Below are 24,186 nucleotides of genomic sequence, written 5' to 3'. Positions count from 1 at the left end.
ATGCACACAAGCACACAACATCACTTGCTGTAACGCCATCAAGGGCATATAAATGTACGTATACATTTTAAAATGGAAGGAAAGAGATGTGAACACGTGATTGTACGTGGGTGGCAATGTGCATCAAAGTCTTGATGTCGACATTTTATCACAAAATGCACTGTTACTGGCTATATTATTGAATGTATTCTTATGTATCTAACAAAAACAATAAGGATTCTAAAGGGGGGCATGATATGGTAAAAAAAAATCCTGTTGGAATTATTTTGACAGATATTGCGATTCCAATATGACTCACAATTAGTGGGAATGAGCATTTGTGCATTCTCAATTTTCATTTTCACTGAAAATACGAATGAAATCATGATGATGTGACATTTGTTGGACTCTGTGCTTTCTTTAAGATCCGCAGTGGCAAGCTGATGATCACCAACACCAGGAAGAGCGATGCAGGGAAATACATCTGCGTTGGAACAAACATGGTGGGAGAGAGGGAGAGTGAGATCGCTGAACTCACTGTGCTCGGTAAAATTTGCAGCTTTGTGATTGCATTTCACAATTTCGCAGTGCTTCACTTAGTCTAAGTACCCTCTCAGTTCACGGTGGTTTAGTTTGCCAGTCCGCTATGTGAGGTCTTTGTCACCGGGGTATAATGACCCATTAATTACATTGATTATGCAGCGCTACCATCTAGTCTGCCAGCTTTGGAGAGGTTTACCACCAAAAACGTGCTGAACATCTACTGCTGCTACATCTAACGCTACAGCCCCTTGAACCTTTCAGTACAAAAGCTCCTAATGCTCCCTCCAGCACCCCCCATCCCAAATGCCCGTTTCCAGCTTCAATTCTCCATCTCCCACCTAACATTTCCCATCAGACTAGAGCTCTTATCACTATCACATGGTTAGATGACCTTGATTGAGGCTGGGAATATATTGTCTCACAGAGCCATTCAAGGGTATGAGAATGATCCAGCTGAATGCAGACACAGGTCAAAATATGTTGTTCAACAAGTTCTGCATACTAAATGACTTTGGAGACTGACATGATCATCATGAGAATATATCTTTTTTCAAACTCTGTGATAATTGCAATATGTAGATGAGTTTCTTCAGTATAATTCCTTCAGCAATTGGTGGAAGTGATGAGATCAGACAGCATTTGTAGTCGTAGTCGATCAAATGCTCGAGTAAAAGGTGATCTTTCTGTCAAAAAGTGTTTTCCGTACCTCACCAGATATCTGCCTTACTGTGCTCATATTCAGTCTATGAATTCCGAAGTAAATGGTCTTATTTTGCGATTATTGTTCCTTGCGTCAAGTGAATATTATTGCAAATTTATGCAAGTAAAACCCTTAAAGGTCTTATATTGTAGAAAGTGAGCTTTCCATGTGTTTCTTTTATTATAAAGCAGGTCTAGGTGCTTTATAAATACAGTGAAAGTATCAAAACACTCAATCCATGGCAAAATGCACACAGTCCATATTCAGAAACTGTGCCTTTAAACAAGCCATCAGGATGTCCGTAACATTGTGATTTCAAAACTTTACAGTCCCCGCCTTCAGCCAAGCCCCCAGCATGGCCGCAGTTGCCAAAAAACAGGAAACAATTCTGACCAATCAGACCTTTTCGAGAGGGGGTCCTTAAAGAGACAGGCACTAAAACAGAGACAAAGGGTGAATAGAGGTGCTGCAGCTATGGACAGGATGAGGAAATAATGTGTTTTTTTAACATTAAAGCATGTAAACATTTTTTCATGGACATCCAATATAAAAGTATGAACCTAAAAATGAGCATAATATTGTACTTTTACTCAAAAGACAATAGACAATGATAATTGTGTTTGTTGCCGCTGTGCTACACTCCAGAGCGCCCGACCTTCCTGAAGCGGCCCAGCAGTGTGGTGGTGTTGGCAGACGAGAGCGTGGAGTTCCACTGTGTGGTTCAAGGAGACCCTGTTCCCACTGTCCGCTGGAGAAAAGATGATTCTGACCTGCCTAAGGGCAGGTAATGCACAAAGGCCCTCTTGACACATTAATTTACCATGAAAGCCATGGCGTTTCAACTTCTTCTTTCATCTCTTGATTTTGTGTGTCCGTCCTGCCTACAGATTCGAAATCCTAGAGGACCATACCTTGATTGTTCGCCAAGTGACCTCTTCGGATGAGGGCTCCTATACATGCGTAGTAGAGAACATGGTTGGAAAATCGGAAGCATCTGCCACGCTTACTGTACACGGTCAGTACAGCTCACCCCTTACATGTAATGTCCTCTAACCACAGCACAGCCTTCTCTTCTGTATACAGTTCACGCACTTTTTTCAGAGCCCCTTTTTTGAATATTTGCAAGACAGCTGCTTCTAGCCTAAATGAAGAACTAATCCAGTCGCGAAGTGTCACAAATTAGCAGGCTGTGACTTTTACCTTTCCTTTTATCCAGACCTAGTTTTCATTATTGTGCCTCAGGCAGACAGGCAGAATTACCTCCTGGGTTTTTGTCTGTGTGTGTGCGTGTGCGTGTGGGTTTTTTTTACTTTTCACTTCCCGGCTTGAGGTCATATAATGTCTGCAGAAGACTCCTAAACAACAAGCTATATAGGACATTGCAGCAGTTTGTTTACAGCATAGTTTCATAGTAATGCCCTGTATAAACTGAGAAGAGCATGCAAAGTAAATGTTTACGTGACCGCGGAAAATGGATTCATTTGGTCTGAGATGTCCTGCCACAATGACACCCTTTAGTCCTTAAATCAGTGGCAGGAAATGAGCAGTAAGATACTTCTCATCGCATCACACACAGAGCCATATATTTACAGTATATACTGTACATATACACATACATAAAACACACACACTCAGCAGTGGCACAGTGGGTGACACAGACTGTGAGGACAGTAGGACTTAATTAAAGATAAGGCAGGGCTGGTTCCATGCTGGGAAATGACATGGTTCCAATTACATCGTGTCCCTCTCCCTCCAAAAACCTGAGAAAACGAGCGTCATGGGGGACCATAGCTAATTTGAGCAGGGAATGGAGAAGGGCAGGAAGAACTGGGAGATGAATAGAAGTTGTATTATGGGAGGAAACAGAGGGCTGTCTAAATGAATGTGCATTTCAAAATTAAATAAAAGAATTCTCTCTGTGATAACCTACTTTCTATCAGTCTTAACCACAGAGTCATTTTTTCCGATTAAGAGGATTTGGTTGATATTAAACAGTTGCAATTTGAAACAGATGTAACAGGCCAAGGAGCACAGGTCCCAAGTAGGAGATCAAATTACTTTTCAGGGTTGTCTGTTTTTTCATTCATTAACTTGGGAGAAACTTTTAGATGATCAAAAGTTGCCTTTACAGTGCATGATGCACCTCTTTTCAGACAGTTTTTCTGCAAAATCAGGAACTTTACTTCTTTGTAAAAAGACATTCATTGAACACAAAAATGTTGCAATCACCGCAGTCATCCTCTCCCAGTCGTTCCAAAACCAGCTGGTTAGCTAACCATTCATTTCACTATAAATCTGCTTTACAGATGTCAAAACGAACAGTAGTTCCCATCTCTAAATGTGTGGTTGTTTGTCTTGTACATTTAGTAGAACAGATGCCTGCATAAAACCAGCAGCTCTCCCTTCTACCTTTTATCCAGACACAATGCTCCTTTCTCACCCCACACAGGTTTATGTCCTCATTAGTGGGTTATATCTCTGTCCCAATCCACCTCAAGGCTGGCTGGCTCTGCAACTGAAACCAGCAATTACATATACTTTTAACACCTCGCAGTCAACTAGTCTACTGGGCCTAATAGGGGCTAAACAACAAGCCATGTCCTTTGTTATTTTTTGGTCATTACAAATTTAGGCATCTCAATAAATATTTAACTTTTCATTCCAAAAGCATAAACACTTTTCATGTACTTAAAAATGTATGAGAACATATAAAAGAGTTGTTCATCCACACTGAATGTATTTCTCTATGGGGAGGTCAAATTTAATTACGCATATAAAATACTAAGCAAATGTGTATTATCCCAATATGAGATTGTAATTTCTCTTTCTCTTCTTTTTCCCCTCTGCCTCTCCATATTTGTGTTTAAAATAATAATAATGAATGAATATCCTCATAAACACTAGGTTAGGGAAGAAATATTATAGAAATAAAATGACACTTTTAATGAAAGGCACCTTTTCAGACCTGGAATTCACATCCGTCCTGAGTGATCCAATCACAAGTGGACAGCTCAAAGTTTGTCAGGCATTAACATGCACTCTACATGCAAGTAAACACATACATCACTGGGACAAACACAATGTGTTTAACACAAAGAAAGAAAGAACTTAATGTATAACATCTGCCGAATTGACAAGAAGGCCTAAATAATTAATAATTTGTCATAAACAGCCTTTTATAAAGTTTATAAAGTTTCTCCTAACTCAACAACACACAGAATTGTATGATATTTTAAGGGAGTCTGGGTACAGTCTTCACAGGTGACAAAGAAGCAGGCAATATTGGTTTTTATTGACTGTATTTGAAAAAAAAAAAAATGTGTGCGTACACACTGCTAAAAGAATGTGTTCACATTCAGCCCAGACCACCTCTGACTGAGGTCTCAGTGATCTCAAATGCGTCCTCAATGCGTCTCGGAGACATTCACAGCTGTATTTAAAGCTGTCCACTTATGGTTGGATCACTCAAGACGCACGTTGATATCAGGTCTGAACAGGGCCTCTCTTGCACCCTAATATTACTGACTGTCTAATGTTTTTTCATACTAATTCTTTAGTTCACATTCATTCAAGCATGTGCCAATACTGTTGTGGTTCCATGTTTGTATACGGTCCTCCATTACTCATCGCACTGCTCTTTTTTTGTCTGTGTCTTTTCCCTTGTAGTCAATACTGGTAAGTTGTCATCCATCCCTCATCTACCATCAGACAGCAACAGGAAATCATGAGCCCCTGTTATTGTCCTATCTGGCACTGTAATTCCATCCACCAATACAGTATGTAATTTATGTTTTCTGTGGGTAAATTGATAGAAATTTGCCTTTTTTTTCATTTTTAAAAGGTAAATAATGACTGTTTCTTGAGCTTTTTATGCATACTGAGATGGTCATAAACTGGGAATGATGAACATGTAACAGGCTGCCATGTAATTAGGACCTTCTTCCTCTACAGTGCCCCCAGCATTTGCCATACGCCCCAGGAACCAGGTGGTGGCAGTGGGCAGGACAGTCACCTTCCAGTGTGAGGCCACTGGCAACCCACAGCCTGCTATCTTCTGGCAGAAGGAGGGCAGCGAGGTGAGACTGACCCTCAGTCTGTCATCACACTAAATCACAGCTCAGTGCAAATAAAGCCAGTGAATGGTTTTCTAACTCTGTGATCTCTGTCTCCTCCAGAGTCTCCTCTTCTCCTCCCAGCCTCAACAGCCCTTTAGCCGTCTTTCTGTCTCTCAGATGGGCAGTTTGACCATTACCGATGTTCAGCGCTCCGACGGCGGCTTCTACAGCTGCCAGGCTCTCAACATCGCTGGCAGTGTTATTACCAAAGCTCTGCTGGAGGTCGCAGACTGTGAGTGAAGAGATGATGATGGTGTTTCTAGCTTCAATGTTTTGTCTTTTGGCTAAACAGACTACTTTGCTGCTGCAGCTTTCATGCGTCGAGCAGGTGTATTAGCCTACAAACTGGCCTTGGTTGGAGACTGGGGTGAGCTGCCCTCCCTTATAGGTACCACACCTATAAGGGAGGGTAGCTCACCCCTCCCCTGAGGTTGGCCTTAGTTACTAAGTGTCGGGGGAGGGATTTCAGGAGGGAAGGGATTTCAGGAGATGTGGGGCTCAAAATGCTCTGTTACCATGGCGATCGTGTGTGTAAAGAGTGTCTGGCTTTATCTCTCTTACCTCTAAAAATATAATTTCCTAACTTGCAACTTAACAGTATATAATCTAAATGAAGAGGCCTAGGGGACATAGAATAATGATTACCTTTAGTTTCTATTAATACAACACAGTCTACTGTAGTTTTCTGCAAATTAAGACTGCAGGATTGATATGTGATATTTTTTTAGGCACTTTTGGTGTGAGGGACTGCAATCCAAATCCTAGGTGATGAAACAACTGTGTTAATTGTTTAAGAAAAGCAATTTAAATATGCTTGGAGGCCCACACCAGTAATTACACACCGCCAGCAAAGTCTACAAGCTCCCAATTAAATGACCTGTGTGATTATGAATACATGTGTCTGGGTAACTTTGTACCTTGTACGTATATTAAATTAATGAAAATAATCGCTTCAGGCTCAAACAGACAGTTACTGCATAAACACAGTGAGTTGTTGGTGCAGCCCTATTAGTTTTAAAGGATTATCTGATGGTAGTGCATTCTGCAACCACCTTAGTAGGGAAATGAGACTGGTCTATAGCACTGCACTCTCTCCCCTCTACCTGTTTCTCTCTACTCTCCCCCCTCCCCCAAATTCTCTCCACCCCACCACACACTCCTCTCATCCCCTTTTGGAGTGGTGCATTTGTATGGAAATAACCGGTCCGCATTACCTCAGGCAGTTTTCAAGGCTTGTTTCCATCACCTCTTTTTTTTTTTTGTATTTTTATTTATTTATCAAGAACCTCTACCCCCATCCACCGGGTTTTAAAATGTAAGAGAGAGAGAAGAGAGCTCCGTTATCTAAGTGGGATTGTTATTAGTTGGGCTTTGCCGTCATGATTGGAGTCAGCTCCAGCAGAACCCACTGTCGAGCGAACGATTAGTTGCTCTCCGCTGGAGGGGAAAAGTTGATTTCTTTTTCCTTCACTGCCTGCACAGCCACCTAAACCTATTGTTCTCTCTTTAGCAATTTGCCTCTCAATATCTTTCACATCTTATCTGTCTTTCATTTTTTGACGGCATTTCGTTTTCATTTTCTCTACTTTCATCTTTCTCACTTTTATTTCCGTCTCTCTCTTCCTAACTTTGATCTTTTGTGAACATCATTCCCCAATTTCCACTTCCATAATATGCTGTTGACTGTGTACTGATTTTTGGCCTTAATCCAATAGTGATAGTGGGGCTACAGACAGGAAAGGCAGGAAGAGAGACAAGAATAACATGCAACAAAGGTCACTAACTGGAATTGAACAGGGGACATTGTGGTTACACGGTATGCATCTTAGCCACTCCGCCTCAGCCACAGTCCTGTGACAGACTTGAGATCTTTCTTTAACCTCATGCAACAAAAACCAAGTGTTTTTGTTGCCTAAGCTAAACCTTACTTTACCCATATTGTGCTTGTAATGACAACCTTGTTCTCCAACCTCAAACAAATGATTTTAGTTGCCTAAACATGACCATCAAAACCTTAAACATACTGTATTCTAGTTGGAATGGCTTTTGTCGACAGAAAAAAAAAACAAAAAAACAATTGTTTATTGAACAATATGAATAATTTGTGTTTGGGGTAAACAGTGAACAGTGATCTTCTCATTTCATTTACAAAAAAAGATACAGGAAGGCAATGAAGTAGAAGCACTGCTGGGTGTTTGTGGTGACCATGCACAGGTGCTCTTTGAATACTTTGGGTGCTTATTCCATCTTGTGAAGGTCTTATTTCATGGATGTAATATTTTCTCAGTAAAATATGTATATCGTATATGTATAAATGTATATATATCAGTATCGCCGTATACAGTATGTTGTCAATATTGGCCGACATGAAAACTCTTTGGTTTTAAAGAACACAATGCAGAAAAAAATACTTATGGTGATTTAAAACTATTAATTTCTCAGTGAAGTTTGCTGTTTCAGTGCACTGCTGTAAAAAAAAATGTGTGTATATCGGCCGATATATCAATATCAGAATTTTTTCAGTGTTGGGTTTGTCTGTTCTGGGCTACTGTAGAAACATGGTGAGGCAACACAGACTCTGTGTTAGAGGTCTTGCTACATCTGTAATTAAAATGGCTCATTCTAAGGTAATAAAAACACAATAATTGTTAGTTTCAGGTGGTTATACACTAATGAAAACAGAATTATGAATATTGTATCCCATCCCTGCCTCTAAATCCTGCACACCTTTAAAACACTCATATTAACATTATTAGTCTTTCACTTCCCTTCTTTTGTTTTTTTTATTAGCTGGGTCAGACCACCCTCCTCCTGTGATCAGGCAGGGTCCGCTCAATCAGACTGTGCCTGTGGACAGCACAGTGGTCCTGGGGTGTCAGACGGCTGGCTCTCCACCTCCAACAATTCACTGGAAGAGGGATGGTGCGGTTGTGTCTCCAGTGGACTCCCGCATGTCCATAGCAAACACAGGTTCACTAGAGATTCGCTACGCTAAGGTAGGGGATGAAGTAATTCATCAGTTTTTAATTAGTAGTTAAAGCGACTGCACTGAGCTGAAACCAACCCACTAATATCTCTCACTGTACTTTCTCTCCTCAGCTGGGAGACACAGGCTTCTACACTTGTGTGGCTTCTAGCCCTGATGGAGAGGCTTCCTGGACAGCATACTTACAGGTGGAGGGTAGGTGACAAAATTGAGATGAAGGTTGTTAAACCCCCATGTCGATGGAAAGAAGTTTAGTTTTGTAGTCCACAAAAAATTTTCACAGCAGCATTGCAGCATTGTCCTAAACAACTGAAGTAGATGGGGACAACCCCCCAAAGAGAAACGGCATAAAATGGCTCCATACAGCACACGAGATCGCTGAGATCGCAAAAAAGATGTTATTTACACCCTCAGCTTGCGGTCAAGCTTGTGCACCCACTTTGGATGGGGTGCACAAGCTCAGAATTGTAGCTGCTAATCTAAAAGCATTAGCTCCAAGCAGCAAGATTCCAATTTAAAAAACAGTGTCAATCTCGTCTTTTCAAATTCATTTGGGATTGCTGGGCTTCCAAATTACACTGGACAAGCTGTATGTAGCCATTTTTACATTATATTTAAGTTGCCAGTTAGTCCCCATCTGCTTTAGTTAATATGAGCTCCAGAAATGTTTTGCAGACCACATAACTTTCCTCTGACTTTCCATTGGCATGAGGGTGACTAGATAATGACTGAATTTAAATTTTTGGGTGAACTTTTCTTCTAATACATGCTGAAGAGACCTACGTTGTGAACTTTATGAATTCATTAATTCGTCGGTATCTCCGTTGCAGAGTTTGGAGTTGTTGTTCATTCCAGTCACCCTATAGACCCCAACCTGATTCCCGGTACTCCATCTAAACCCGAGGTGACTGACGTCGGCCGCAACTCTGTCACTCTGTCGTGGAAATTGAACCCCAGCACTGGTGCAACACCTACATCTTACCTAATAGAGGCATTCAGGTTAGACTTGTGTAGTATCTAGCATGTTAGAACTACTTACTTTTTCTTGTATTTATGATCTGATGTTTCCTTTTATGTGTGTATCATTTCTTCAACTCTCCCTGCAGTTATACGTTAGGCAGCAGATGGGTGACCCTAGCTGAGCATATCAAGACACAAACCTTTGTCCTAAAGAACCTGAAGCCTGCTACTGTCTACCTGTTTATGGTCAGAGCGGTGAATGCTTTCGGCCTCAGTGACCCCAGTCCAATCTCTGACTCTGTCAGAACACAGGGTCAGTGTGGCTGCTTTTCATTCCTTTCTATTAGCTCTTTTCACCTTGCACAGATATCATTGCGACTGCAGATAAGCTGTATGTTTCTTGTGTTCAAATGATGTTTCTTTTGTACCAACAGAAAGCACTTCCACCATGCAGGGAGTGGATCACCGGCACATCCAGAGGGAGCTGGGAGACGTGGTTATCCACCTACACACCCCGACCGTGCTTTCATCTTCTGCTGTCAGGGTGCAGTGGATGGTAAGATGACTGTCCTGCACATGTTCAACATTTAATGTCATACATACTCATGTCAGAGCTAGGATAAATATGGGAAAAGGTCAAACGTGCAATTGTACAAGTAAATGTAAACACATGATGCACTCAAACAAATGATATAAAAGCCAAGGGGTTATGGATAAAAAAAATCCAAGACTGTCTGTAGATGACAGAGTTTTTTTGATCAGGGCTTACTATATAACTGACTCCCTGATATCCTCTGATATGTTTTCCCTTATTCCTCCAAGGAACATGAAGAGGTGAGCTCTCACTGATTAATGAGCAAATACACTTCAACATAGAGATCTTAATAGTTGAGCAGGAGCATCTGGGCAAAAACTGTCTTGTGTGAACACAAAGTGTTTCAAAGATTTATTTCAGGCTTAAATTACGTCTATTTTTCTCTCTAAACATTTATCAACAGACAATGAATCCACTCCACAGAGAATTTATCTGTGGTGTGATACATTGTGCTTTTCTCCACAGAAATCTTTTCAGGAATCCTTTGTCATAATTATGTGGTTTAAATGGAAAGTGCTTAGTCTTCTCCAGGCTTGATTTTAACCAGAACCATGCTTAGGGGAAACTATTAATGACCTCATATTATGGTTTACGGTGAGAATTCTCAGATATGAGGAAATGTTCAACTGTGTCACCCTAAAGGCAAAAAGGGAATTAATTGAGTTTTGACAGATCCTTCCTGCAGGATGTTCACTCTCATACAAGATGAGGCTCTAACCTCAGAGATATATGTTTTTTGGGGCTGCAACTAATGTTCAGTTTGATTGTCAAGTATTTAATCACTTAATTGGTTGATGTTTGGTTTATAAAATGTCAGGAAATGGTGAAAAAGGTCAATCGGTGTTTTGCAAAGCCCAAGATGATATCCTCAAATGTCTTGTTTTGACCACAACCCAAAAACATTCAGCTTACAGTCATAGAGGAGTAAAGAAACGAGGAAAATATTCACATTTAAGAAGCATGATTCAGAGGATTTAGACTTTATTTCTCTTAAATAATTACTCACACTGATTAAGCAATTATCAAAGTAGTAGCGATTCATTTCATAGTTGACAACTGACTGATTAATAGACAAATTGTTCAAACCTCAGACTTTACTTGCGTTAAAGTAATAATAACTACAGTGCGTCCACACATCTCTTTGATTCTGGCTCTCACTATCACATGAAATGAAACACACAGCATGTTTTATCCCCTGCGCCTCCACTAGGTCGAGCAGCAGTCCCCATACATCCAGGGTTACAAGGTGCTCTACAGGCCGTCCGCCGAACACGGCCAGCCAGAGGGGCAGTGGAGCGTCATGGAGGTACGCGCCCCACGGGAGGACGGGGTGGTGATCGGTCAGCTGAAGAGAGGATCCATCTATGAGTTCAAAGTGCGCCCCTTCTTTGATGAGTTCCAGGGAGCTGACAGCGAGGTGAAAGTGGTCAGGACCTTGGAAGAAGGTGACTGTCTGAGAACCTTTGTCCTACAGCATGAAATGCATCTATTATTATAGCAAAGAGGAATTGAATAACATTATTGCATTAAACTCGTTCTATTATTTTATATTTGGATTATGATACATACATTTAATGTAAAGGGTCACATTTAATGCAAAGTTTTTCTATCATGTTGAGTCAATGTGTTTAATTTAAATAACTAGACGTGTGATTTATTACACATTTAACTTACTCTTATTTAATTGACACATTCACACATTGACTCAACATGATAGAAAACTTTACATTAAATACATTGATCTTAACTTAAAGAACCTGTTTGAGGCTAATTATGCTTATGTTTTTGTGGCTAACTGTTTGCTTCATCGTCTTAGCCCCTAGCCGAGCACCCCAGGGCGTTACAGTGACAAAGAGTGATGCCAATGGGACCGCTATTCTGGTTGCTTGGAAACCGCCTCCACAACGGGAAGAGGCTGGACTCATTCAGGAATACAAGGTAGGAAAAGAAGGCTCCAGCCCTCTCCTGTACTCATGCTCCAGACCATCCCAGTTAAAAAATGGAAATGGCATCTTAACGAGGCTTTGTGATGGTGCCTCTTGTGTTGTCGGATGCATCCCTCAGGCAATCACTGTCATCTCGTCTCCTCCTCACCCTCTATCCACAGATCTGGTGCCTGGGTAATGAGAGCCGGTATCATGTAAACCAGTCAGTCGACGGCTCCACGTTCTCTGTGCTCATCCCCAGCCTGGCACCTGGAATTCGCTACAGTGTAGAGGTCGCGGCAAGCAATGGTGCCGGACCCGGGGTCAGGAGCGATGTCACTTTCTTTCAATTAGGTGAGAGAAGAAAGTGTTCATGTCACAAAACTAGACCTGAAAATGGTGACAGTATCTTTGGATCAAAACTTCTACTATGTTTCTTTGCCTTCTTTTCATTAGACAGTTTCATACATATTTAAATACAGCACCATATTGTGCTTAGGCTATGATTACTTCATTTTTTAGGTTAGTTTTTAAACAATATTTTGCATCTTTGCTGCTGCATCAACATTTTTCTACACACTGAAAGCTTCAGTTAGGCTTTCTGCACGTCATTTCTGTTATTTTCATGCGCATGTAGTAATTTCTCCCTCTTTTTTAGACTCTGCAGGCCAGATGATGGATATCAGTGAGGAGAGAGACACTCTGTCCCAGATCTCAGATGTTGTGAGGCAGCCGGCTTTTATCGCAGGCATTGGCGCCACCTGCTGGTTGGTCCTCATGATTTTCAGTGTGTGGCTCTACCGTCACCGCAAGAAGAGAAGTGGCCTCAGCAGCACATACACTGGCATCCGCAAGGGTGTGTGTTTCTCTGTTGTGTGTGTATTGTAGAGAAGCAGATAGATACATGTATGTATGTTCAAGATGCTAACCATATAAGCCAAGTGTGTGTCTGGAAAAACAGGTTATCATGTTACTTTTGTGGATGCATTTGAAGGTCGATATAACTGTAGAAGGGATCAAGCCATGACATGTTGCCGCCAAGCTAAAGAGCATTTCAGTCTTCATAGCGGTGCTATTAAGGAATATTTTTAGACGCTGATAAGCCCATCACATCAAAGGGTGAAATATACTCAGGTCTGATCTTCCTTTGACACCAAGACTTCAGAAACAAATTTGCATTTGCGGCTGTGCCGACAGTCAAAGGCTGACCTTTAGTTTTAGTCATTTGTAGAGTGTCATTTCCTCCACACAGCACAGTTCTTACAGGCACAGACCTGTCAACCTGCCATTACCCTGTCTGCTGCAATATTGCTGTTATTTTCCCCCTCTCTGTCTCGGGTTGCCTGTCACCCCCATTAACCTTCACCTGGACACTCATGTCAAAGACAGAGGCAGTGGTAAGGCAGCTGGCATGTGGTTATTTAAATGTTTGTACACATGAAGAGATGTCCGTCACGCAGCAGAGAGTACGTGCGTAGACGCAGCAAAACCGCATAGTGTAATTATCTAAGCACATGCAGTAGCAGTAGCTCAGTTTGCTCATCCTAATCCTCTACCCTGTCTTTGTCTGTCTATACAGTCCCGTCATTCACCTTTACACCCACAGGTATGTACAGTATGATTCATCTGCTAATGTTTAAGATATTTTATGTATATGGCAAGTAAATTATTGGAGTAATTATTCTGTTAAAACATTCCAAGATGAAACTGCATCCTGTTTCTTTAGAGGATTGTTAAGAGCACCATTCAGACGCAGGGCATAATAATGCATGAAAATAAGACATTAAGACTTCAAGAAAATGTTAAAATTGCATTTAAAAGACAATAAAAACAAAAGCAAGCAAATAAAAGGTTACAGATTACAGACAGTTTTAGCAGACGTCCAGTAGAAGAAGATATTGGAAAGGGAAGGTACGGAGGTAGAGCTAAAGAAAGATTGCTACATGTCAAAAGAACATATAAATGTGATAGACATAAACATGACATTTGATTAAGTAAGGAAAATGTGGAATGTATTCTACAGCAGATTTTCTTTTGTTTGATGATCTCAAACAGTCTCAAGCAGGCAGTTAAGTTATGCCGAGATCAGTACAGGCACAGGCAATTATTTGTGCTGCCTTCATGCACATTAAACCATGGAGTCAGACTCTGTGCCTTCAATGGAAGCATATATTGAAGTTAGTCTAGACTTGACTTAAGATTCTTGCTTCCAATGTCTACCTGTCTTTCATGGTTCCTCTCAGCCTTTGGCACTTCCTCTTTTTGACAGCTCATCAAGGTTTAATGTTTTTATGTTTCTCTCTGCAGTCGCGTATCAAAGAGGAGAATCTGTGTGCAGTGCTGGCAGGTGAGTGCTATTTTTGGTCTTTTATGTTATATAAAGACTAACAGGAGACATGCACTTGCATTGTGGAAACACTAGGGGGAGGTGTCTCCCTGCTTTAAACGATGAACCTCATGCATCCGCCCTGTGCTCATTCATCAGCGAAATATGAGAACAGCAGGTTTTGACTGACAGCTCTGTGGTCCTCCTTGTTGCAGACCTGGCCTTCTCAGCATGGGTGAACCTCTAAACCAGCTGTGGCTGCCAGACAATTGGCCAAATGCATGTGCCAATCACAAGGACTGTAGCATCAACTGCTGCAATAATGGCAACGGCACCAGTGACAGTAACATGACAACATACAGCCGACCAGGTTTGTGCAAGAATGAGTTCATGTCATAGTTCAGGTACTGAAGGAGCCTAAGCCTAAGATGTCTAATAAAAATCAAGCAGCATCCAGCGATACTAAAGCTTTGTGATTTGTGGTCTTGCTGTGTTCATGTGCTGCTTTGTTCCCCTCAGCTGACTGCATAGCAAACTATGGAAACCATCCAGAAAACAAACAGGCGGGACAGCTTGGTTCTGAGACGGCCATTTACAGCGATGTGAACCTCTCCAACAAGCTCAATGAGATTAAAACATTCACCAACTCCAACTTTGGCTACGTGAGTCCGGGCGGAGATTCAGCAGCCACATATGAACCCATCCCGTACGCCACCACACAGCTCATTCAGGCCAACATTAAGAATAAAGCAGCCAGTGGTGGTGCTATAGCTGAGCCTCTGGACATACCAAGCTGGAAACAGCCTCCCAGCTTGCCTCCAATACCGAAGGAGATGGCTGCACAGATGCAATATAACATTATTGAGCAGAACATGCTAAATAAAGGTAAAATAGGCTTGAATTTGATTTGCTTTACATCATTTATATGAAAAAAGAAAGATATTGCAAATTTCCTCACTCCTTTGTTTTCAGATCATCTTCAAGGGAGCGAAGGAATGATCCATCCCAAAACTATCCCCTACAACCAGAGCCGTGATCACAGCACAGGAGGCTCACACCACAGCTCAGACAGAGGCAGCAACAGCACTTCAGGTAAGGCCAACAGCTACACGGCACAGTGTTGAATTTTAACGAGGCATGCCATACGTCGGCACTTACCTTGATGTTTCCCTCTCATTTCTCAGGGAGTCAGAATCAAAAGAAGGGAACGCGGGCTCCAAAGATCCCAAAACATAATGCAGTAACCTGGGGAGAAGCCCCGTCTCCTCCTCATGCTAATGCCTGTGACTGTGATGAGTACAGCCTGCCCATGGAAAGGAAGTAAGGGGGAAGCGATACAGATGCTTGTACTTCTGCACAGCACACAGTAATACACAGACATCATTGCTCTTTCAGTTGGTAGTGTTGAAGTTTGGTTTTAAAGTAGTACTTTGCTTCAAAATGCCCTAAAATATGCACCAAATATATGATTTTATTTCTGTTTAACTGATTATCCAGTGCATAAGCCTTAGCAAAATGCAGCCCACCATATTAAACTGGGCATTAATGACATTGACATCCTAATTCTTAATCAGCATTCAAAAGCTGCCTGCAAAGAATTGTGCATGTCTCTTTATTCTGTTTGAACTCTGTAGTTGCAGATAAATATTAGGATTCACTAATGTTATTAGCATTATACTATTCCAGTGGTGACTGCATAGGATTGTTTACTATTGCTATGGCTCAGGACAGGAAGGCTCTACAGCGGGTGATTCAAACGGCCCAGAACATCACTGATGCCCATCTACTGAGCAACAGTGACATCATTGAAGTGAGATGTCTGCATAGAGCCCAAAGGATACTAAAAGACAACACTCACCCCAGCCACAGTCGGTTCACCCTGCTGCTGTCTGGCAAAAGATACAGAAATATCCACTGTGACATTTAAAAGTACTTCTAAGTCTTTGAACTCCAGAGCGTTGCAAAGTTTCAAAATCTATTTTATAAAGATAGATGTATTTATTTCCAGCATTCATGGCGGTCTAGCAGCAAGACTCAAAAAAAAAAAACAGCCCAATTAAACCGACTGAAAACAAACAATATTATGATAAAGCTATTAGGAGGTATGATATTACCTGCCTACCTGCAAAACATGGCTGTATTGTCACTGCCAACACCAAGCAAATTGCACAATTTCGATTTTTTTGTCATTTTCAGACATTTACCTAATGTAATGTACAATGAACAGAACAGAAGAGAAAGAAGCATGCTTTCAAGAGATGCAATAGAAAAACAGATGGTGCAGAGAGCTTATTGTTTATCATCATAGGTTTTTCTATGATGTAAATGTGTGTTTGGATGGAGGACCAGGGGGATTTGCACAGATGTCTAATGGGCTGTGACTAATCCGTCAGGACTTCCAGCACCCCTCATTCCTTTAGCCATTTCCTCATGTCAGTTGTCCTTTTCTTATCAGTTTTGATCCAGAGCAGAGAATAGAAGGCTGTCCTACTCCACCAGTCAGAGGGGCCGCTTCATCCCCTCCTGAAGTGTCCTATAGTCACCCACCTATCACAACACTACAGGGAGACCTGAGCAATGGCCTGCATGATGGGGCTGAGCACCTCAGGTAACCAGATTAAACCTTTTCCTGACACTGCAGTCAACCATTTTTAACTGACGCTTCAACTATTTTTGTTGTGACAAGACTTCAGAGATTTTTTTTTTATGCACTTTCCAGCCAACACATCAGCAGCCACCCTCGCCCTATTTCCCCAACACACACCTACAGCTCCATACCCATCTGTATGGACCCTGATGGGCAAGAAGATGATGAGGAGGAGGCAGAGGAGGAGACAGACGCAGAGCTCGCTGAAAGTCGCTACAGCCAACACGACAACCGGCAGAAGCACAAACACCAGCTGCACCACCCCTCTCCACACAAGCTGCTCCTCCACGGGCTGGAGCAGACCCCAGCCTCGAGCATCGGGGATCTGGACAGATCAGTCACAGGGTCCATGGTTAACAGCTGGGGCTCAGCATCTGAGGACAACATCTCATCAGGCAGGTCCAGTGTTGTCAGCACCTCGGAGGGATCCTTCTTCACAGATGGCGATTTTAACCAGGCAGTAGCCTCCTCGCGGGATATTGTAGGACTCCGCATGTGCAGATACCCAGAGGAGTCAGGTGAGAAGGCCTCTGGGGAGTAAAGCTTTGATTTTGTGTTCATACACACTCACCACAGCAGTGTTATGGCTCTGGGGATGGCAATGTCAGTCTGCCATATGGTCCACCACTTTAGTACAGACTGAAATATCAGGACAACTACTGTACTGGGTGGATTGCCATGAAATTTATAGACATTCATGGTCCCCAGAGGATGAAGCCTATAGTACTGAATTAAGTGATCCCTTGACTTTTCCTCTACACACGATATTGATTGGTTCCGAGTTTGCATAAAATATTGAACAGACATTCATAGTTCCCAGATGATGTATCCTAATGACTTTGGTGATCCCTTGGCTTTTTCTGTAGCGCCCCCATTAGGTTGACAATGTTTATTGCCGAGTAGGTTTTCACGTACAATGATACAAATATGTACAATAGTATTTTGGTGCATAACAAAGACCATAGTAAGTAGAAAGAATGATAAAAAGCAAGTGCTATAAGTCAAGAAGCATCAATAAAACAGAAAATTGACAATAAATTATGTACAGTAAATGCAAAATATGAACCACACTTGATGATTTTACTGTTTTGAAGACATTTCCTTGTTTAGTGAATTAACAGTTTTGATTTGTATTTCTTCAATGAAATATTTTTCATCCATGAGTTTGAATCTGTCTATGGACTTGTTTAATATCGCTCTGTCTCAACTGTTATTTCCGATAGCATTCAAGTGTTCTAGTTTTAATTAAGGCAAACGTAATTCATCAAAAAAGCTATTGAAAAATTCACAAATACATCCAATCTTTTAGCATATAAACGTTAGTCTAGATTTTATTGACTTAAGCAAATCAGGAATCTAAAAACGTTAGTTTTCCATACACTGTAACCCAAAGGTTTGAAAAGATTGTTCTCCATAAGTTACCATGGGCTTCTCAAATCAGTCACAATATTAAAGCTCTTGAAAACTTTAACCCTAACCCTTGAATCTGAGTATTTCAACAGTTATATGTTAATGACTAAATAAGCAAGAATCAGATAGGGTTAGTTCAACTGGCAAATTATCTGAGGAATAGTTTTTTTCTTTAGAATAAAAAATGATTCCCAAGGATATCTCTAAGTCAGACACTTGAAATGATTGCATTAGTATATATAAAACATTACAACTTTAAGTTCACTGTGAAATGTAACATTTTATCTGATCTCAAAATTTGTGTTAAATCTGTGTGATGATTTCAGGCCGGCGGCACCAGCGACCCAGCAGCCCCATGTCCACAGACAGCAACATGAGCCCTGCAATAACACATAAAAGGCCCAGGAGGCATAAACAGAACCAGTCTGGTCAACAGGACTACCAATCCAAAGATGTCTTCAATGATGGTAAAGACTGAGCCAGCAATAAGATTAGCAATTTACCCCTGTGTATCTCCTAATGGATCTAGCCTGTGGATCTCTGTGCTCTGCTGTGTCCCCAGACTCTTGCATGCCTCTGAGTTTCTCCAGCCAGATGTCCCACGGCGAGTACAAAGTGAGGGGGGCCACGCTGCCTAGGATGGGCTCTGGGGAGGCCCGGGGTCGACGAGGCAGCACCGGGACTCACAGGGTCAAGGAGGCTGCATGTGAGCAGAGAGAGAGCCAAGACAAGCACAAGACTCCACACGGAGGGAAAGGAGGCAGCAAAAGCCAGCAGCACTCAGGTACTGGAGGCGTTATATTTCACAATGTGGAACTTCTTAAAAAGTTGCTACAGCCAACTGAAATGTTATCTTTCTTGTGTCTTCTTCAGAATTTGGGGACATCTTTCTGTACAGTCGTCCCTCTTTCCCATCAGGTCAAGCTCAAAGGGAGCCTGATGGTACTAATTCATCCAGCTTTATGTCATGTGGGGACTCGAGGACCAAACAGAGAGCACAGGTGGCACCTACAGGACAGGTGGAAGGGGTAAATCAAAATGAAGATTCCAGATATAAAGTTCTCTGTTAGTTAGGTATTTGGTGTGAATTTATCATACCCATATATATTTGTCTTTTATTATCTATGGCTATTTAAGTGCATTAAAGGGAAATTTGGGAATTTTTAATTCGTGTTTCCATATTTTTTGGTGTTTAAATGATTTATATACTCACACTCGTAAGTTTTGGAATCTATCCAACAGATAGCTTCAGCTGGCAGGCGAAACACAGCTGCAATGGCTGCAATGTAGTCCTTTGGGGCAAGAAGCGACTGTCAAAGTTACAACCAAGTGCCAACTCACAGGCTGAGCGTATTTTAAGCAGCTGATAACATTGAGGACTTCTAGTTTACAATTAATTCTTAATAAGTCTCGCTCAAGGAAAAGTCTCGCTCTGAAATCTCATGAGTAGTTACAGATGTTGCCTCATCTAGATTGTCAAAATCAGTTAAATATTCAGCAATGACTTTTATAATGAATTGTTGCTGGCAGTTCTCCAAACTCCACTCTCCAACTTTGACTCATGTTTCCATCATAGTCTCCCTGCAGCAACTCACCTCTTGCAAGATTTCAGACTGAGACTGAGTTCATTCTCTGTACTAACCGTTTCTGCAACATAACTGACGCTTAGAAGAACAACCTCACCCTGTGAGTTGCACGTTTTCCAGATGTTAAACGTTTAACTACAACAGTTTCAGTTGCCCCAAAGGATTACATTGCAGCCATTGCAGGACCGTCGCTGCCGGCTGAGGCAATCTACTGGACCGATTACAAAACTTATTGTAGACATAAGTCATTCACACACCAAAATGTGTAACTATAGGGCCTGGGTTCAAAAATACCATTATTGCCCTTTAAGTTAAAGGAGATAAACATGACACTATTTTGTTTCCACAGTTCCTGAAAAGCTAAGAAGCAACGCAAGCACAAAAGGAATTTCCTGCAGTTGCTTCAGACGAAGGACTATGACCTTTACGATATGGAAAAAAGACTGCACAATACATGCTATCGTTTTCTACTTCAAATTTCTCATTAGGTGTTGGAAAAAAAGAAAAAGTGCTGCCATCTTTAAGTCTGTGGACTTCAAATTTGATGCACTGTTTATTGTTTGCTTTTCGGGTGACCAGCTACCAGGAGCCTGAACCGCTGGTTGCTCAGCAAAGTAAGATGAATGCACATTTGATGGCGGTCGTGAGTGTCTACACAAACATTGTCCATGACGACTGCTTGATGCGGTCCATACATGATCTTGTTGTCTTGTTATTTTACTGTAATTGTTATTCAGTCATTACCAGCCATCTTGTAAATTCTTGAAATTGTTTACTGCCACAGAAGTGCTTCAAATTCAAATTTTATATAACAGTGTTAATGTTTTATAAGTGATGTACATCTTGTCTTTGTATTATTTGTTCTACTTCGGTTATAAAAGCACAATCACTTAATTTTATTCAAAGTCATTATTATATGAATTTCAGTCTGGAGGAAATCAATCTTCAGAGTCTTGTTAATCATTTCAGCAGTTCACTTCAGGCTGAACAAAATGATTGTTAATTGTGATTGTGCATTCAGTTGCGTACATTTGAGCTGCTTTCATTCAGATTTGAACTATCTGTTGTGTGTACTGAGAAGAGAATTGCATGCAGATTCACCTGTTGGAGGTTTTACTCAACATCTTGACGGCTTTGTCCTCTCTTCAGGGTGATGAAAAACTGGCTGTCATGGACTGGCTCCATTTATTGTTTTCTACACTGAGTCTATTTCATTTAGTCCTGTGTTCTCTTGACCGTGGCCATAACTTCAGGAGTAAGGCTGGACAATAGCTTAATTTAGAAAATTACTGATATTACAGATCTAAATTCACTCATATATCAATTTTGAATACATAAAATTGACTGAATCTCATGTAATTAAACATAGAATAGCAACAACAACCATCGAACCAGAATTTCAGACAGCCAATCTGCCCACGGTCCAAAACTGGAAAAATATTAGAAAGCCAGCACAAGAAAGTAAATATTACTAGGCACTAATGTATTAAGAATATATGTATATTGTGTATTTATAGTTATAAAGCTAAATTTACATTGTGCTATAGACTTTGGTCATATTGTCCAGCCCTATTCTGTAAGTTATATATGGAACTAATATGTCACTTTAACTACTCTGTTTGAATAAATATTGCTGTTCCTTAAGCAACAACAAAAAAAGTCACTCATTCTTTTAACCTAATTCTTTTTTGCTTATCCTCTCTGCAGTTTCAAATTAAACACTGATTTTCAACCATGAATATTCAGAAATGGCAAAAAAAAACAAAAAAAAAAACAGCTCATAGTATCATAACACGTACTATACCAGCCCCTGATGAAAAATGCAGATGCCTGTTGATCATTTGCATCATTTCACTTATATCTTCAAAACATGTTTTTTTGGGAATGTTACCACCAGCAAAGAAAAAAGTGTTTAGTAATGTGATAAAGTACCTTTTAGGGTGCCCTTCCAATGGACAAGCGTGGTGAAGTGCCTTCTCTTCACTATAAATGTATCACGACTTTTTGCCCGATGGTGCCCCACGGCCCCCAGCCCCTCAAACATCTTGAGTTCGCCACTTTAGAATCTGTAACCTGAATAAGTCATGTATTTTTTTCATCTAGACCGTATTGAAGAAGATGATTCTTTAGTAAGGCTTTGAATTTATTGAAGGAGAATTTAATTTAACCTCTATTCCGTGTGTGTGTGTGTGTGTGTGTGTGTGTGTATATATGTATATATATATATATATATATATATATATATATATATATATATATATATATATATATATATGTATATATATATATATAGATATATATATATATATAGATATATATATATACATATTTACATACACTGATCAGCCACAACATTAAACCCACTGACAGGTGACGTGAATAACATTGATCATCTCATCACAATGCGATGTTCTGCTGGGAAACCGTGGGTGCTGGCATTCATGCGAATGCCACTTGACACGCACCACCCATCCAAACACTGTTGTGGACCAAGTACACCCCTTCATCACAACAACACTACCCGATGGCAGTGGCCCCCCAGCAGGACAATGTGCCCTGACACACCGCAAACGCTGCTCAGGAACAGCTCGAGGAACACAATAAAGGGCCCAAGGTGTTAACTGGGCCTCCAAATTCTCCAGATCCCAATCTGATCGAGCATCTGTAAGACGTGCTGGAGCAGGTCTGATCCATGGAGGCTCCACCCCCCAACATACAGGACCCAGAGGATCCACTTTAAAACGCCCTGGTGCCAGACACCACAGGACACCTTCAGAGGTCTTAAGTCCATGTCTTGACAGGTCAGAGCTGTTTTGGATGCACAAGGGGAACCTTCACAATATTAGGCAGGTGGTCATAATGTTATGCCTGACCGGTGCATATATATATATATATATAGAGAGAGAGAGAGAGAGAGAGAATCATTGAATAGATCTGCTTTATAAAATGTGAAAGTAAACTAGACAAAGAATGAGATGTGAAAAACCAACCCTTTGTGTAGAAGTTACATCAAGGAAAAGATTCTTTAAAGTAGACCATGAAAAATGTCAAAGAAAGCAAATGAAATTTAAATCCCACCCTTTCAAAAGAATCGTATAGGCAAGATTGAATTGGAAATTAATTAATTAATCTTCAAAGATATTTGTTCATTCATGCTCTAGTTCAGTTCCTGGTTTCCAGCTTTCACCGTTCTACCTGCTCACCGTCTTTCACTTCGTCCCACAGGTAAACCCTTCCAATTTAGTGATTGTGAAGTGAAGTGGGTGTGGAAGACAGGAGAAAGGAAAACTGTGAGGATGTGATGAGACATGCTGTTTAATTAACCTCACTTACGAACCTTCATCAACAGAGCAGCTGTGTGCTGTTGAAAGAAAGTTTTTCACACATCTCTTTTAAAATGTGTGTGTGTGTGTGTGTGTGTGTGTGTGTGTGTGTGTGTGTGTGTGTGTGTGTGTGTGTGTGTGTGTGATTGTAAGGTTTGACTCACACAGTACATGGTGCATAATCCGAAAATAATTACGGTGGTTTTTAAGATGATATGGAACACACTGTGATCTATTAACAAGGCTGATCCTGGAACAGCTCCCCCCACAGTGATAAGTGAGGTGGGTAAGCACTGTGACCTTTGTGGTCCTTAATGTCAGACTGTTTTACCTCAGTGTGGTTTCCTCTGATTTCACTCTAACACAAAGGAGTGACTCAGACTCCCAGATGAACTGGTTTAGAGAATCGTCACAGTGTCATTAATCTGAGACCTTCAGATTAGACAGATTAATTGGTATTTGTTCAGAAACAGAAATGTAGGTTTCTGGTTTGACTGCTTAATTAGATTAGATTTGGATTAAAGTAGAAATGATTAGAAAATTGATAATGGTTGCTGATTTTTTTCTGTAGATTGAATCTATAAAAAAATATATCTTTTCCTAAGATGTTATTTATTCCTGTTTGGTGGCTGATTTGAATGAATAAAGATCCGAAACACATAAAGCAGTTTTAGTCAATATTTTTGTGTTAACCCTTTGATGCACAAGCTACAGAAACCCCTTCTAATGTGCAGCAATGGTCAAAAATGACCTGTATTCATTCATTTCATTCGTTGTGTGTTTGTTTGTTATATCTTTTGAAATCAAATGATTTCAGAATTTTATATTCCAAGTACTCATTAAATATCCTGTATTGTTTTTGATTATGACAATATTTTATATTGTATTTTATTTTCATTTTTACACTGTCACTGTATGAACAAAAATAGTTTTTTTTTTACTACATCAAGTTTATACACATTGGTCAAAAAGCTATTTAATGAATACATATAAGTAATAAAATATATGTATTTCAAATATATAGAAAGGAAATACGCAGCCATGCACTATACCACAAGTTAATCGAGTAATTAATGCATTGCAAAGATAAA

At 40.6% G+C, this 24,186-nt stretch overlaps 1 protein-coding gene across 1 annotated transcript in view; it reads left to right on the top strand.

Moving 5' to 3' along the window:
• LOC141007250 (roundabout homolog 1-like) overlaps positions 1 to 21,377 on the top strand; it is an 83,200-nt gene extending 61,823 nt beyond the window's left edge. Inside the window, exons 4-29 of the mRNA XM_073479599.1 lie at positions 405 to 525; positions 1,868 to 2,006; positions 2,110 to 2,237; positions 5,174 to 5,298; positions 5,398 to 5,569; positions 8,128 to 8,333; positions 8,437 to 8,518; positions 9,154 to 9,322; positions 9,430 to 9,596; positions 9,718 to 9,839; positions 11,089 to 11,323; positions 11,695 to 11,816; positions 11,986 to 12,157; positions 12,462 to 12,659; positions 13,383 to 13,409; positions 14,111 to 14,150; positions 14,345 to 14,499; positions 14,649 to 15,014; positions 15,102 to 15,221; positions 15,314 to 15,449; positions 16,585 to 16,737; positions 16,849 to 17,294; positions 18,513 to 18,653; positions 18,749 to 18,970; positions 19,060 to 19,214; positions 20,122 to 21,377. Coding sequence (XP_073335700.1) covers positions 405 to 525; positions 1,868 to 2,006; positions 2,110 to 2,237; positions 5,174 to 5,298; positions 5,398 to 5,569; positions 8,128 to 8,333; positions 8,437 to 8,518; positions 9,154 to 9,322; positions 9,430 to 9,596; positions 9,718 to 9,839; positions 11,089 to 11,323; positions 11,695 to 11,816; positions 11,986 to 12,157; positions 12,462 to 12,659; positions 13,383 to 13,409; positions 14,111 to 14,150; positions 14,345 to 14,499; positions 14,649 to 15,014; positions 15,102 to 15,221; positions 15,314 to 15,449; positions 16,585 to 16,737; positions 16,849 to 17,294; positions 18,513 to 18,653; positions 18,749 to 18,970; positions 19,060 to 19,214; positions 20,122 to 20,136 — 4,134 coding nt within the window. The 3' untranslated portion in view covers positions 20,137 to 21,377. The remainder of the gene's footprint in view (positions 1 to 404; positions 526 to 1,867; positions 2,007 to 2,109; positions 2,238 to 5,173; positions 5,299 to 5,397; positions 5,570 to 8,127; positions 8,334 to 8,436; positions 8,519 to 9,153; positions 9,323 to 9,429; positions 9,597 to 9,717; positions 9,840 to 11,088; positions 11,324 to 11,694; positions 11,817 to 11,985; positions 12,158 to 12,461; positions 12,660 to 13,382; positions 13,410 to 14,110; positions 14,151 to 14,344; positions 14,500 to 14,648; positions 15,015 to 15,101; positions 15,222 to 15,313; positions 15,450 to 16,584; positions 16,738 to 16,848; positions 17,295 to 18,512; positions 18,654 to 18,748; positions 18,971 to 19,059; positions 19,215 to 20,121) is intronic.
• The last annotated feature ends 2,809 nt before the right edge of the window (positions 21,378 to 24,186 follow it).

The sequence above is a fragment of the Pagrus major genome, chromosome 13 (genome assembly GCF_040436345.1).
Source record: "Pagrus major chromosome 13, Pma_NU_1.0".
In the NCBI taxonomy this organism is placed as follows: domain Eukaryota; kingdom Metazoa; phylum Chordata; class Actinopteri; order Spariformes; family Sparidae; genus Pagrus; species Pagrus major.
Note: the sequence above shows the minus strand (reverse complement) of the source record. Positions and strands in the feature narration are given on the sequence as shown.